The sequence below is a fragment of the Plectropomus leopardus genome, chromosome 20, assembly GCF_026936395.1.
Source record: "Plectropomus leopardus strain MGB_pleo_1.0 chromosome 20, ASM2693639v1, whole genome shotgun sequence".
NCBI lineage: Eukaryota > Metazoa > Chordata > Actinopteri > Perciformes > Serranidae > Plectropomus > Plectropomus leopardus.
The window spans coordinates 21711819-21727539 of record NC_142195.1 but is presented as its reverse complement, the minus strand read 5'-3'; the positions used below and the strand labels follow the sequence as shown (position 1 = coordinate 21727539).

General features: G+C 36.9%; 1 protein-coding gene across 1 annotated transcript; it reads right to left on the bottom strand.

The window, feature by feature from the left end:
* Nucleotides 1–4863: 4863 nt before the first annotated feature.
* tmem267 (transmembrane protein 267) lies at nt 4864–14673 on the bottom strand. The gene is made up of 3 exons (XM_042509878.2): nt 14597–14673; nt 10762–11226; nt 4864–7661 (listed from the first exon to the last, which is right to left on the bottom strand). Exons 2-3 carry the CDS (start codon nt 11167–11169, stop codon nt 7326–7328), a joined length of 744 nt encoding a protein of 247 aa, XP_042365812.1. The 5' UTR covers nt 11170–11226; nt 14597–14673; the 3' UTR covers nt 4864–7325.
* Between the last annotated feature and the right edge of the window lie 1048 nt (nt 14674–15721).

The window sequence follows — 15721 nt, the reverse complement described above, 5'->3', positions numbered from 1 at the left end:
GAAAAATGACCAAAGAAGCAAGGCTATAGCATGGCAAAAATGTCAAAATATGACATTTCAAAACAATGCCAAAAACCACGTTAAAGCGCACAAAATAGCATGCTGAGTCACGCCCGTAGCATAGGATATTGCAAAAATAACGCATAACGCATACAATTTAGCATGTTGAAAAAATGACCAAAGAAGCAAGGCTATAGTATGGCAAAAATGTCAAAATATGACATTTCCAAAAAAATGCCGAAAACCACGTTAAAGCGCACAAAATAGCATGCTGAGTCACGCCGTAGCATAGGATCTTGCAAAAATAGCATAAGCATACAATTTAGCATGTTGAAAAAATGACCAAAGAAGCAAGGCTAGAGTATGGCAAAAATGGCAAAATATCACAATTCCAAAACAATGCCAAAAACCACATTAAAGCGCACAAAATAGCATGCTGAGTCACGCTGTAGCATAGGATCTTGCAAAAATAGCGTAAACGCCATAATTTAGCATGTTGAAAAATGACCAAAGAAGCAAGGCTATAGTATGGCAAAATGTCAAAATATGACATTTCCAAAAAAATGCCGAAAACCACGTTAAAGCGCACAAAATAGCATGCTGAGTCACGCCGTAGCATAGGATATTGCAAAAATAGCGAAAACGCATACAATTTAGCATGTTGAAAAAATGACCAAAGAAGCAAGGCTATAGTATGGCAAAAATGTCAAAATATGACATTTCAAAAATGCCGAAAACCACGTTAAAGCGCACAAAATAGCATGCTGAGTCACGCCGTAGCATAGGATATTGCAAAAATAACGCATAACGCCATACATTTTAGCATGTTGAAGAAATGACCAAAGAAGCAAGGCTATAGTATGGCAAAAATGTCAAAATATGACATTTCCAAAAAAATGCCGAAAACCGCGTTAAAGCGCACAAAATAGCATGCTGAGTCACGCCCGTAGCATAGGATATTGCAAAATAGCATAAACGCATACAATTTAGCATGTTGAAAAATGACCAAAGAAGCAAGGCTATAGCATGGCAAAAATGTCAAAATATGACATTTCCAAAAAAATGCCAAAAACCACGTTAAAGCGCACAAAATAGCATGCTGAGTCACGCCGTAGCATAGGATATTGCAAAAATAGCATAAAACGCCATAATTTAGCATGTTGAAAAAATGACCAAAGAAGCAAGGCTATAGTATGGCAAAAATGTCAAAATATGACATTTCCAAAAAATGCCAAAAACCACGTTAAAAGCGCACAAAATAGCATGCTGAGTCACGCCCGTAGCATAGGATATTGCAAAAATAGCGTAAAACGCCATAATTTAGCATGTTGAAAAAATGACCAAAGAAGCAAGGCTATAGTATGGCAAAATGTCAAAATATGACATTTCAAAAAAAATGCCGAAAACCACGTTAAAGCGCACAAAATAGCATGCTGAGTCATGCCGTAGCACAGGATATTGCGAAAATAACGCAAAACGCCACAATTTAGCATGTTGAAAAAATGACCAAAGAAGCAAGGCTATAGTATGGCAAAAATGTCAAAAAATGATATTTCCAAAACAATGCCGAAAACCACGTTAAAACGCACAAAATAGCATGCTGAGTCACGCCGTAGCATAGGATATTGCAAAATAACGCATAAACGCCATACAATTTAGCATGTTGAAAAAATGACCAAAGAAGCAAGGCTATAGTATGGCAAAAATGTCAAAATATGACATTTCCAAAAAAAATGCCGAAAACCACGTTAAAGCGCACAAAATAGCATGCTGAGTCACGCTGTAGCATAGGATCTTGCAAAAATAGCATAACGCCATACAATTTAGCATGTTGAAAAAATGACCAAAGAAGCAAGGCTATAGTATGGCAAAAATGTCAAAATATGACATTTCCAAAAAATGCCAAAACCACGTTAAAAGCGCACAAAATAGCATGCTGAGTCACGCCGTAGCATAGGATATTGCAAAATAACGCATAACGCCATACAATTTAGCATGTTGAAAAAATGACCAAAGAAGCAAGGCTATAGTATGGCAAAAATGTCAAAATATGACATTTCCAAAAAATGCCGAAAACCACGTTAAAGCGCACAAAATAGCATGCTGAGTCACGCCGTAGCATAGGATATTGCGAAAATAACGCAATACGCCATAATTTAGCATGTTGAAAAAATGACCAAAAAACCAAGGCTATAGTATGGCAAAAATGTCAAAATATGACATTTCCAAAAAAATGCCGAAAGCCATGTTAAAGCGCACAAAATAGCATGCTGAGTCACGCCGTAGCATAGGATATTGCGAAAATAACGCAAAACGCCATAATTTAGCATGTTGAAAAAATGACCAAAGAAGCAAGGCTATAGTATGGCAAAAATGTCAAAATATGACATTTCCAAAAAAATGCCAAAAACCATGTTGAAGCGCACAAAATAGCATGCTGAGTCACGCCGTAGCACAGGATCTTGCGAAAATAGCGCAAAACGCCATAATTTAGCATGTTGAAAAAATGACCAAAAAACCAAGGCTATAGTATGGCAAAAATGTCAAAATATGACATTTCCAAAACAATGCCGAAAACCATGTTAAAGCGCACAAAATAGCATGCTGAGTCACGCCGTAGCATAGGATATTGCAAAAATAGCGTAAAACGCCATAATTTAGCATGTTGAAAACACGATCGAAGAAGCAAGGCTATAGTATGGCAAAAATGTCAAAATATGACATTTAAAAAAAAATGCCGAAAACCACGTTAAAGCGCACAAAATAGCATGCTGAGTCACGCCGTAGCATAGGATATTGCGAAAATAACGCAAAACGCCATAATTTAGCATGTTGAAAAAATGACCAAAGAAGCAAGGCTATAGTATGGCAAAAATGTCAAAATATGACATTTCCAAAAAAAATGCCGAAAACCACGTTAAAGCGCACAAAATAGCATGCTGAGTCATGCCGTAGCATAGGATATTGCGAAAATAACGCAAAACGCCACAATTTAGCATGTTGAAAAAATGACCAAAGAAGCAAGGCTATAGTATGGCAAAAATGTCAAAATATGACATTTCCAAAAAAATGCCGAAAACCACGTTAAAGCGCACAAAATAGTATGCTGAGTCACGCCGTAGCACAGGATATTGCGAAAATAACGCAAAATGCCACAATTTAGCATGTTGAAAAAATGACCAAAGAAGCAAGGCTATAGTATGGCAAAAATGTCAAAATATGACATTTCCAAAAAAATGCCGAAAACCACGTTAAAGCGCACAAAATAGCATGCTGAGTCACGCCGTAGCATAGGATATTGCGAAAATAACGCAAAACGCCATAATTTAGCATGCTGAAAAAATGACCAAAGATGCAAGGTTATAGTATGGCAAAAATTTCAAAATATGACATTTCCAAAAAAAAAAACACGTTAAAGCGCACAAAATAGCATGCTGAGTCACGCCATAGCACAGGATGTTGCAAAAATAGCGCAAAACGCCATAATTTAGCATGTTGAAAACACGACCGAAGAAGCAAGGCTATAGTATGGTAAAAATGTCAAAATATGACATTTCCAAACAAATGCCGAAAATCACGTTAAAGCGCACAAAATAGCATGCTGAGTCACGCCGTAGCATAGGATGTTGCGAAAATAGCCCAAAACGCCATAATTTAGCATGTTGAAAAAATGATCGAAGAAGCAAGGCTATAGTATGGAAAAAATGTCAAAATATGACATTTCCAAAAAATGCCGAAAACCACGTTAAAGTGCACAAAATAGCATGCTGAGTCACGCTGTAGCATAGGATGTTGCAAAAACAGCGCAAACCACCATAATTTAGCATGTTGAAAAAATGACAGAAGAAGCAAGGCTATAGTATGGCAAAAATGTCAAAAAATATGACATATCCAAAAAATATAGCATGCAGAGTCAGGCCATAGCATATGATGTTGTTAAAAAGGCCAAAAACACCCTAAAAAAGCATACAAATAATCATAAAAATAGCAAAAATGCAATAGTGTCTTCAAAGAAGTTCAACATCTAAAATGAACATATTATAGCTTGTTTAGACATGTCATAATATCCTATGTCGAAAAAAAGTCAAACAGCATCATAATATAGCGTGTTGAAAAATTGGCTGAAAACGCCATGGTATAGTTAAATTTAACAATTTTAAATTTTGACATGTCAAAAAATGGTTTAAAACAACCTATTAGACACGTCCTAGAATATAATATTGAAAAAATTGCCAAGAACATCATGATATAACTTGTCATAAAAATGCTCCAAAATATATAGAATAGGATGTTGTAAAAGTCAAATTTTGACATACAGAAAAATGGCAAAACATCATAATAAAGCATGGTAAAATAATAGCTTTAAATCACATATTTTAGATTTAAGACACATCATAGTATACTATATCTCAAAAAAGGCATCATAATATAGCATGTCAAAAAAAAATACTGAAAATGACATGCTATAGTATATCGTCAAATATGACCCCAACTGTAACTGTAGATCCCTGTGCACCCGAAATGCAAGGCCATATCGAGAACAACGGAAAAATTATCATCCAGTTCGGTATGCCGCACGGGGAAGGCCGAACAGATAATATCACAGTAGAAAAAGCAAAAGCAAACTCAGTGGGCGTCAGGTCCTTAGACCGAGAGGGCAAGAGATTGCAAAGCAGCACAGAGCTGAGGTTGGTCTGCAATTCTCTAACGGAGGGATGAAAGAGCTGTGCTAAATTAACATAATAACCAGACAGAATTTGCTGGCATAAGGCAGGAGAGACAGGAGAAGGGGTGCTGCAGGTGTGGTTTACCGAAAGAATCCTGTAAGGTTACAGCATGTATTGATTGCACAAACACAGAATATACACAGGATATATTTTATTGAGCTAAAAAGAACACTATCTTGTGACTACCTATACTTTGAATACTGAAATCAAAACTTTGTCATAAAAAACATATTCAACAAATAATACAAAAAAATTTAAACAAAAAAATTTTTTTTCAAAATGTGCAAAATTCAACATAATATTGCATCAGTGAAGGTCACATTGTCAACACAAGCAGCAGTAATGAGAGAAATCCAAAATGACTGCAACTGCAATGGGACGGCACCCATCACTTAACCTTTTCTTTCTAACCTTTGCAGTTAAGCAGTTATTGTACAGTGTCTCCAACACAGTCTCAAATCCATAAAAGGAAAATATTCCATGAAGAATTAAAACACATGATAGTGCAATAGCAGCAAAATAACCCCACGGAGACTGTAATTTTTTTTTTTTTTTTTTACTTAGTTTTACTTAATTAGAACCAAATTAGCAAACTGTAAATCCCTACGGCTCATTGCAGCAACCCAGTGGACAAGAAGCAACACTACAACCTTACAATCACCAGGAGCTCCACAAGAAAACAAATAAAAACAAAAAACTGTGAATAAGTAGCAACATAATCTAAAAAAATTGTTCCCAAATCACAAAAAATATATGCAGACAACTAGAAATCTCTTGAGAAGTTCACCATCCATTTTTACTCAAAGCAATTGCATTAAAAAACAGACTAACAAGCTCCTAAAACATAAGAAATTCACTCTATAACCATACCACATGATGCATAATGTAAAATATAGTAAACAATACTGATGATGAATTAATCAGTCTACATCTAAAAATGTGTAAAGACTTCCTACCTCTAAGTGCTCTGTCTTAATAGGTGGTTTTAAGGTATAATAAATAGTTAAACAATCCATGTCCTTCTGCAAGTCATGACTTCACAGCTTAAAACCAGCTAGACATTTCAGTATGTAAGATGTACCTTATTAATCATTTAATTACATAAGCTTAAGAAAAACTGCAGTATTACAATGCACAGCAAATTAATGCAGCGATTACATATTATTGGTAATCAACAAGCCATTGAACAAATAATTCCCTTAAATGTTTAAAACTTCAAAAATAATTATCCAGCATCTCTCCAGGTCCCTTTTTCTATCCGTGTTTAATGTAACATAGGGAGGTCACTTATGACACCATACACCATCACACTGGCAGCAAAGCTCATCTTCTGTCAAGGTACAAGGTAGATTTATTGTGATTTTTCTTAAATATGGTTTAAAAAGAAATTACACTGTTTGAAACTGTAAAAATAAAAGCAGTTTTTTAGTGGCACAATACAACTGATTACAAGCCATCAATCTGACTTGTACAACGTCTTTATCATGGTATCTCCTAAAATTGGCATACTTCCCAAGTTAATCCATGCACAATATTGTCACCTTTTAACAAATATAACCAACAAAACTGTTGCTCAGATAGTCTTAACCTTAATGGAAACAGTTAACTGTGTTTTACTGTAGGGACTAAGAATGTGTTTTTTCATCTTAACCCAATAATGCCAATGTCATGTCAAAATGCAGCAAATTTGAGAAACAATTGTAGATTACAAAGCCACAAAATCCTGATCCGTAACCATGGCTGACATGGTTAGCACTGAAAACTTTTAGATTTGCAAAAAAAAAAAAAAAGAAAAAAAAAGAAAATTGATTCTTTAGCAAAAGTTATTTTTAACTGGACAATAATGCTCATCCAAGCAACAAAATGAGACACCGCTGAAGTGGCAGAGAGGTGATAGTTCTGGTAATTACAGCAACAGATCATATTTGTTTTGTGGTGATTGATAATAAATCCATAATTGGAATGTGGTAGATTTAAAACTCACTCTACAATGAACGCACAACACATTACTTTTCACTACTATGGCAGATAAATAAATATAAATGCACAATGGAATAACAGCGGTAATATACTGTTGGACTTGCTGTGAATGAAAGTGACACAGAGTCTTACAGTTTGTGGTTGACTTTGGTTGACTTTTCCTTGAGTGTTCCTTCTTAGGATGAGGACGGATGGTGACAGTTCAGGTTAGTTTGAGCTCAGAGGCTAAGAAATGATATAAAGTCCCTTGTCTGGGTTTGGGTAGATGAACAGATAACAGGCCAGCCTCTGCAAAACAATGTCAAAGCTAAAGAGTCACCGTGGAAACACTTGACAATTCTTAGAGATAAGCATCACTCGGGATAAGTCAACTTGATTTTGATACATTTCCATTATACCAGGAAAAAAATCTCAAAGAATAAAGTCCACGATTTGCGCTCACACTGGAACATTCGGTCTTCAAAAAGTCTTTTTTTTTAACAGACAACAGATGTTTTTTTTTCAGTTTCTTTTCCATTATCATATAATGACAGTTTCCGGTACCATAAATGTTTTCTCCAGTAGTTTCAAGTATCTAAAAGTTGTTTCAAGCGATTTTCGTTGGAAAGTTGGTGACATCTAAACATCGATGGCCACCCCGTGTTTGGTAGAGATCACGTCTCTGGTTCCTGTCAGATACATGAGCACTGAACACAGGTGAGGAAGTGTCGCCGTGGTGCTGACATACAGCCAGTAGGGGAGCGGTGCCGTGTTGCCAAACGGGCACACCCAAAGGCCATGGCGCACCGCATCCCGGACATGGTGTGTTGCCATGGAAATAAAAAGCATCCATGGCAAGGAACACCATGCATCTTTGAGGCGTCCGATCCACATAAGGAAGCGTAGGGAGAGACAGAGGATAGGGATGAGAGAGGAGCAGTGAAGGGGAGGACGCTGGGGGAGCGAAACAGCAGCCTGGCAGAAAGTGGGAGAGGTAAATATTAGTGATGCACAACAATGATTATTTCAACCGATACCAATAAACCGATCATTTCCACTTCTCCTGGCCAATAAATTTCCGATAACCGATAATTTCTTTTTGTTTCTTTTTTCATTACCTGAGGGTATGAAAGGCTAAGATGTAGTGAGAACAGATGAATTTAACATTATAGCTCTGACCTAACCAAAAATAGCTGACATCGCTACAGTTAATACAACAAAAACAAGGACAGTTCTGGCTCTTAAAATGGACGTTTTGTTTTTAAAAAGAAATGCTCTGACAATCTGTCAAATCAGAGTAACTGTAAATTGTATCACTCAATAAAAATATAAAACTTTTTATACAACAAAAGCCTACGGCTGCTTAATCTGTAGATAAAACACTCACGAATACAGACAGACAGTAGACTATTGTGACTTACAGAATATTTTGTCATTTTAAAAACAATTAATACATCAAGATAAAGAACAGATCTTCAGCTTTCATACACACAAAAAAAAATTTCATTCTAGCTTCTTCCATTCCCTTTTTATTAACATCTGAACTTGTGCATTTTCATCCAAAAAAAATGAAATTTCAGACAAAGAGCTGGGAAAAATCACATTTTTGTAAAAGGAAGTCATTTTCAAGAGCAAAATAAATTTCATTTTCATATTTTGGGTTTTTTTATCCTCTTATTTTCTTATGTCAACTTGAATTGTACAAAAAAAATCGAAATAAGAAATAATATTCTGTTTGAGTTATAGTGGGACTATAGAGTAAAACATTCCCCAAAATGTCAGGAAGCACCACAGCTACAAAACATTCCTTTAGTAACAGCTTTGCTGCAAACTCTGCGTATTTACAGATTTTTCTGCTTGTTGGGAGTTGGAAGGAATAAAACATCAGATATCAGTTTATTCTTTCACATAACCGAGTTGGAAACTCACTACACCTGAACTCACACGGCGTGCAGCGTGTCCTCTCGTCACCATCATACACACACGGAGCAGGAGGAGAGGGGAGATAGCGGCTGCTTACACCAGTATTCAGCAGTTACTCAGAGCAGCAAGCATGGTAATAAATGACAGCTTATTTGTTCCCTGATGATCTAAGTGTTGCGTTTTTAAAAAAACAAAAAAAAAAAAAAAACAATCCTGCTGAGAGGGTCCCAAAAGCCGCTAAATAGCAATAAAGTCAGCACATTAGTAGTCCTGTCCTCCCGTCACCCTGGGACCAGATTGTCTTGTTCAGTGGTGACGGCAGACAATTTTTTTGGGCTATATAAAGGTTGGGCTAATCCATACACTGGTGGGTCTCAAATCAATGTCAAGATTTCAACATAAGTAATACCGCCCTCTCAGTAACCAGAAATAATACACGAGCTGAGATGATACTATAGGATGATTGCACTGACTCCTTTTTCACACGCAACACCAAGTGAACACCGGCCCCTAAACCCTGTGCATTTTAAATCATGTGTCACACTTCTCACACACACAAAATGAGAGAGAGAGATATTTATAAAGAACTTTAAATATATTTAAACTCACTTGCTCTGGCAGGTGGAGTAAGCAGGCTCCTCCCCCTCCTGTTCCTCCTCAGGTGTGGATGAATAGTTATGCAACATGCCCGGCTCATTTTCTGTCCGTCAGTGTTTGAAAATTAAACGGTCCATTTTGACATTTGAATTTCCCAACTTAAATTTGGTTAGCTACTAGCTAGTTTTGATGGCGGTAAGCGGTAAATGACCATGATACCCACTGATCTCAAGTCAGTGTCAGGAAATTCAATGAATGAAGGGCTATTCTACTCCTGAACTCGGATCAGTTTAATGTGTGAAGCTGTCGCCCTCACTGCACGACACTGCATTACGCTGTTAGGATGCGGAGGCTCAGTTGGATATGTTGGAAACCCTGCTGCTGGCTGCAATAACATGTTTTGGACTGATCTAGTAAGCACAGCAGTTTGATGTCACAAGCAGCATAATGCAGTGTGTGTAGTGCTGGCGGAGCCAAACCATGGGCAAACTGGGCGAAAACAAGTGTTTTTTTTAAGGCAAACACTTGAAACCTTTTTTGCCAAATAAATAAAAAGTATGATGAAATCAGCAATGTCTCCCCTCTTGCTGCACCAAAATCTAACCTAGTTTTAACCTTAGACTGTCACAATGATGTGCCTGATGCCAAACTGCCTCATTTTTTCAGTTTGCATGACTACATGACATGTCCTGGACAATAACTGATTTTTTTAAATACTGTAAGTGGTGGCTTATTAGGCTATATATTTTCTGCTTATATATGGTATTTCTGGAGTGCTGAAAAAATAGATAAAAAAAACAACAACGTTTACCGAACCGAAAACCGCGACCCCAAAACCGTTACTCAAATGAGCACACAGTGTGTTAACATGGTTAAAATCTGCAAAATAGCATTGCATATATTTTTTTGAAACAACCTTTTGATGACATCTCCAGAAGAAAACTGTTTAAAACAGCACATACTCCGAAAAAAATGTATGATCATTGAAGAGAGCCCGACAACTACTAGACCTTTGATTTAAGATTCACGTCCACTCTCTTTGGTGTTTGTTTTTTTCCTATCCTTGGATAGCTGCTTTCAGTAAAAATTGAATGTAGCAAAGCCTCAAATGCCCCGATGTTTCAGTGTTTGGAGCCTCTACTAAAACATCTTTAAAAAAATATGAATATTGCTCCAATTAAAAATGGATGGTGCCGGACAAAAACATAATTACACAAACACCTACGAACTGATAAACACTGACTGTCTCTTTTCTCACTGCAAACACGGACTGACTACAAAATGTTGTATATTGATCAGCATTACAAAAGAGAAAGTCATGATTATTTAAGTTTTTTTCTTTTAACTTTCATTTTTAATCTACTACAGCTTTGCACATCCTGGCACGCAAATCTGGCCATAAAAAAAAGAAGAATCAGAAATGTGAACTTGCCCACTGTCCAAAATTATAATGAATTAGTCGTATACTTTTGCGCACTGCAAATGTTTCATATTCAGTACATTTCTACACTTATCATTAAAGCTAATGAACTCTCAGTAAGGGTGCAAATCTTACCTTAAGTGACAGGGATCCAGCCATATAGAAGTGGTCCAGGTCTATGATTGATGCCAGTAGACCAGCAAGCAGCACCTCATAAAGATCACTCTTTTTCCTTAGTCCAATAACAACTGCCCATGACCACAGCCCTATCAATCCATGCGTGGCGTTGTCCAGGGCAGCACGCAGCCACAGGTGGTTCTGGATCAGAGACAGCTGGAGAGAGTGGTCCGCCACCACACAGAACATACCTAGTCCCGCCGACGCCAAGAGAGAGGCGGAGCTGAATGTCTGTAGGAGGGCCTGAGCTTTCTCCGTCTCCACAGCCAGGCTGAGAGGTACGGGAGCACCTTCTCCCCCAAGACCCACCCCCAATAATGGGGACGAGGAGGGGGAGGAGTCGAGCTTGGAGTAGAATCCTTGCATGTTGACAGCTGGCTGTTGGGGCCAATCGCCACTGAGGGTCAGCAAGAATCAGGTAGACTGGAAAGAGAGGGAAGGAAGAAAGATTAATGAGGAACTGATCTGTAACGGGAAATGCACAAAACATATAACACATTACAAAAAATAAATTGCTGTGACAGTGTGTTCATGTGTGCAACGCAGGGCTGCCCCCTCAAAGTCAAAGACTCGAATCATGACTGAGACTGCTTTAAGTTGAGGAGTCGTTTTGTTTTGGTTTTTGCAAGTCAGTGTGCTGTGCAGTGTACTTCTGGGGACGTTTTGGTCCCCAGACTTTGAAGAAGAGCGCTCTAGACTTTCACGCTACTCTTTGATACAGGCTGCTGCATAGACGCAGGCAGCAGCACAGAGGGGAAGAGACTCTCTCTCTTCTTTCTTCTGCTTGAAAGAGCTGAATTTACAGCTCACAGCGAGTTGATATATCACATTCCCTGTCTTTTGTTAATATGTGCTGTCTGCAAAAAATATTGTTGCACATTGCTGATCCACCATTAGCGCCATTAGCTTGTTTACTATATGCCACTATTACTCTGAATGTCCTGTTGAGCCAAACTTTAAAACGTTATATGACAAAAAATAATAATAATAAAAGTTGAACACCTCCTTATTTTAAGAAAGATATATGGATTCAGGGTTTCTGCTACATATAAATGACAGTGGCGCGCCACCACTACAAAATAAAAGCTGTCACTCCTTCAGGATTATGTTTTGTTCGTTTTTTTCAGATGTTAGGACATTGGAAAGTATATTGTATGAATGAATATGTATATATGTGCACACATAAACATTTACATACATATACATGACCATAATCAGAGTTTGGAATGATAATTTAAATGTCATGAAATGTTACACACCGCTGCGATAAGCTTTATTTTGAAAAACATTGAAATGTATGATTCCACTGAATAATTTCCACTAAAAAAAACATACTATCTTCACTTTAGGACTGGTGTGACAGAAGAGTGACAAAGAGCTTTGTAATTTGGTGCAATAACAATCACCTGAAGCTCAATAAGAGCAAAACAAATGACTCCCAAAGGAAAAGGAGGCCCTCTGTCCTGGCTGTCATCCAGGGAGAGTAAGTGAAGAGGATGGACTCATACAAGTACCCCCGGGTCCAATTTTGCCCAATAATGGAAGCTCTCCGCATTTGAGTTAAGGGTCTGAGGACAGACGATGTTGTTTGCTTAACAGATAGTGAAGCTCTTTTGGGCAATTTATTTGATTTGTGATTTTTAAAGACACAAATAAAATTCTTGTGACTTGATTTTGTTTCTCTTTCTCTGCTATATTTCTATTAGTGTGTAAGTTCATTGAGCGAAACAAAAAAACAATGTCAAATTCCTTGTATGTGTTCACATGCTGAGCCAATAAAGCAGATTCTGACTGAATATAAAGCTGTAGCCATGCCAGAAGACAGTGCTGTAAATATGGATGTCGCGCATAAATACAATCAGCACAGTTTCAAGATAAATACCAGAGATTAATGTCACAAATGCAGTATTCTACCTAATGTCTCCCCTTTTGTTCCAAAGAAGTGTTTTTGCAGATGTCACAATGCAGATGGCCTTTGAGCTTTTAGATATAAATGTCATCTCACATCATTATTATTTTACTCTATAGACATTTGTGTTAAATTTTGCCATAATTCTTGAATTATGGCCAAAAATGTTCTTTCAGAGGTCAAAGTGACCTTGACCTTTGACCACCACATTTTCATCAATTCATCCTTGAATCCAATAGGGTAAATACATTTGCAGAGTACATGCAGACAAACTTGCATTCTGTCCTCATTGTACAGCATAACAACATACTATGTTGCCATAGACTGTTAATATCTCCTAATAATGAAATGCATTCAAAACCACTTTTTGCACTTTTCTTCTACTTTCTTGGGCTACGCAAGTGGTCATTTTTGACCCTTAGGACAAGTGGTGTACATAGAAAGTTAAGACAACACAAGGGATAAGTACACTGAAAAAACTGTCGGGGGAACTGCTGTAAAATCATGACATCATAAAACCATAAATAAAAAAACAAACAAACAGTGAAACAGTGCCCTATTACAGGGTTTTTTGGGGGGATTTTTTCCTTTGACGTTGTGAGGGTCTAAGGGCAGAAGGATGTCATATGCTGTAAAGCCCTCTGAGGCAAACTGTGTTTTGTAATCATGGGCTTTCTAAATAAAACTGAATTGAATATAAAGTGATATTTTGTCAAGCACTAAACAAACAACATTGTTAATTTCAAAGTAAGCATATATCACAATATATTATATAGTAATATATTTATGTATTTTTGTTGTACTTTTGTTTTTCAAATACACAGTAGAAATGTTAGGTTTGTATTTACATCATAGGTTGTAATCGCAACAGCTTTAAACAGTAAATTTTTTTGTTCTCTAGTAAGTTGTTTATATCTTCACTGTATTTTTTTTTACATATTTTTTCTGACAACCACAGCTGCCAGTTTGTTTTGTTTTTGTAAAAACATGTTTTTTTTTCTTTTTTAACAGTGTAAGATTTTGAATGCAGGACTTCAGATTGCAAAGGGCCATCTCTAGTGAAAGTGAAAGACCTGAGTACCTCTGCCACAACTGCTTATGAAATCTATCATTTATCATTCATCATTTATTTTATATTAATTATTTTGTTCACAACAGTCCTCATCTAAAGGTTGCCCCTGCACTCCAAGTAAAACGTATTTTAAACTCCAAGAAAGCAGAAAGCCTGAGGCGTCGTTTCAATACTGTAGTTCCTGACTGCCCATCCAAACATAGCGTGTGACTGTGAGAGAGACCACTGCTCATTCCTTGTCTTTTGAACCCTGGGGGGGACACAAAAATTGGTCTCTAATGCAACCGAGTGAAATGTAGGCCAGGTTCAACCGGCAGTCTATCTGGATTTATCTCATCGTTACAAGCTGTGATGTAACAGCAGTCTCTTGCTTCTAAAAAAAATCCTCTAACGTTATGTCCCTGTGTATAAATTTTTAATTAGCAAGCTAGTTATTTTTGTCACCCGCTGTTAGCTCTCGGTTATCCGTTGTAACGCCAGCAAAGCTAAACACGGCTATGTTTGTTCATCTGGCATTCAAGTTAATGTCAGACCGTTCAAAATAAAGACATGTTAGTCAACATTATTTTACCGATATTGTTAACATCATTGAATATGACAGCTAGCTAGGAGCTAACAGGCTAAGTGGCAGATGCTGCTTTGTGTAGGCGGACAGCAGCTCTCACGATTAGCTCTACTGTAACCGCAGTGAATTACACAACGCGACAACCTTCGCTTGTAATTGAAACGTATGATTTAACTGCACGTTGAGTACTTCAAATGTTTCAGGTATTTTTTTTCATCAGCCGGTAGATAAATAATAAGATACTCACCCCATCGCCCTGCGCTCAAAGTATATCCAGCCGAAGGATGCCGGAACCAGCAACCCCATTTAAACCACGCCCACTACAGGAACAGAGCAGCGGCTTTTTTTCTCCCTCAAACTTTATTGAAAACGTTCAACACACGAACATTCATATCATTATTTATCTTGTAGAAAAAATATTACACACGCCTAACTAGAAAAAAATTTAACTGTAAAAAGTGTAAATAAAATAGAAAAGAACAGACGTAAAAATAAATAAATAAATACACCTCCAGGATCTGCTACCAGATGAAATAAACTGAAATGTTTATTTCATTTCATAAACTGAAATGTTTATTTCATTCAGGCTTTTTCCAATTTCTAATTGTTTAGTTTTAAATATTCTGTAGTTGTATGTTATAAAATCATTGTCTTTACAGCCAAATCATTTTATGTCTATAATGTTTGTTGACAAAAAATGTTTTAAGCCAGAGGATTTTTTCTCGAGAAATAAATTTAAAAAGGCATGTAAGTCAACAGTTTTAGCAGCACGGTACTTTATTCGTTTTAACACCAAGGATCTGCGTTGGCACAACCTTAACCATAATATCCCGCTTTCCTGGGATATAACAGCACAGGACAATGTGGATTTTGTCAGCCAGCTTTGGATGTTGGAATTTTATGAGTTTGTCCTTATCACTACAGCTCTCGTCTTTGTTCTTCATGGAGATTCATCATTATGTAGTGATTCAATAGTTGCCTCTCATCAGTCACCTGTGGCATCAATAAGCAGTGCATTATTGTGACAGTATGGGGAAAGTTGTAATGGTCTGTAGAAGAATAAAATATTATTTACATTTAATATTATAAAAGTGGTAATGGTGAAGGCATCAATGTGTAAATGTACACATCACTTAGATTTCTACTTTGTTCTGTGAAAATTATTTAAAAAATATTAAGATTATTATTATTTCTTTAAAAAAAGTAACAATGGATTTAAAGTGTAAATAACCCAATATAAAAGCAGAATAACAATGTAAATAGGAGAACTGCAGCCTAAATGAACAAGCGCCAGCTTGGTTGTTACTCTTTCTCAGGAGGGATGAGCTATAAAAATACACAAAAATGTGTAAAAGAACTGATGTTTGTATTA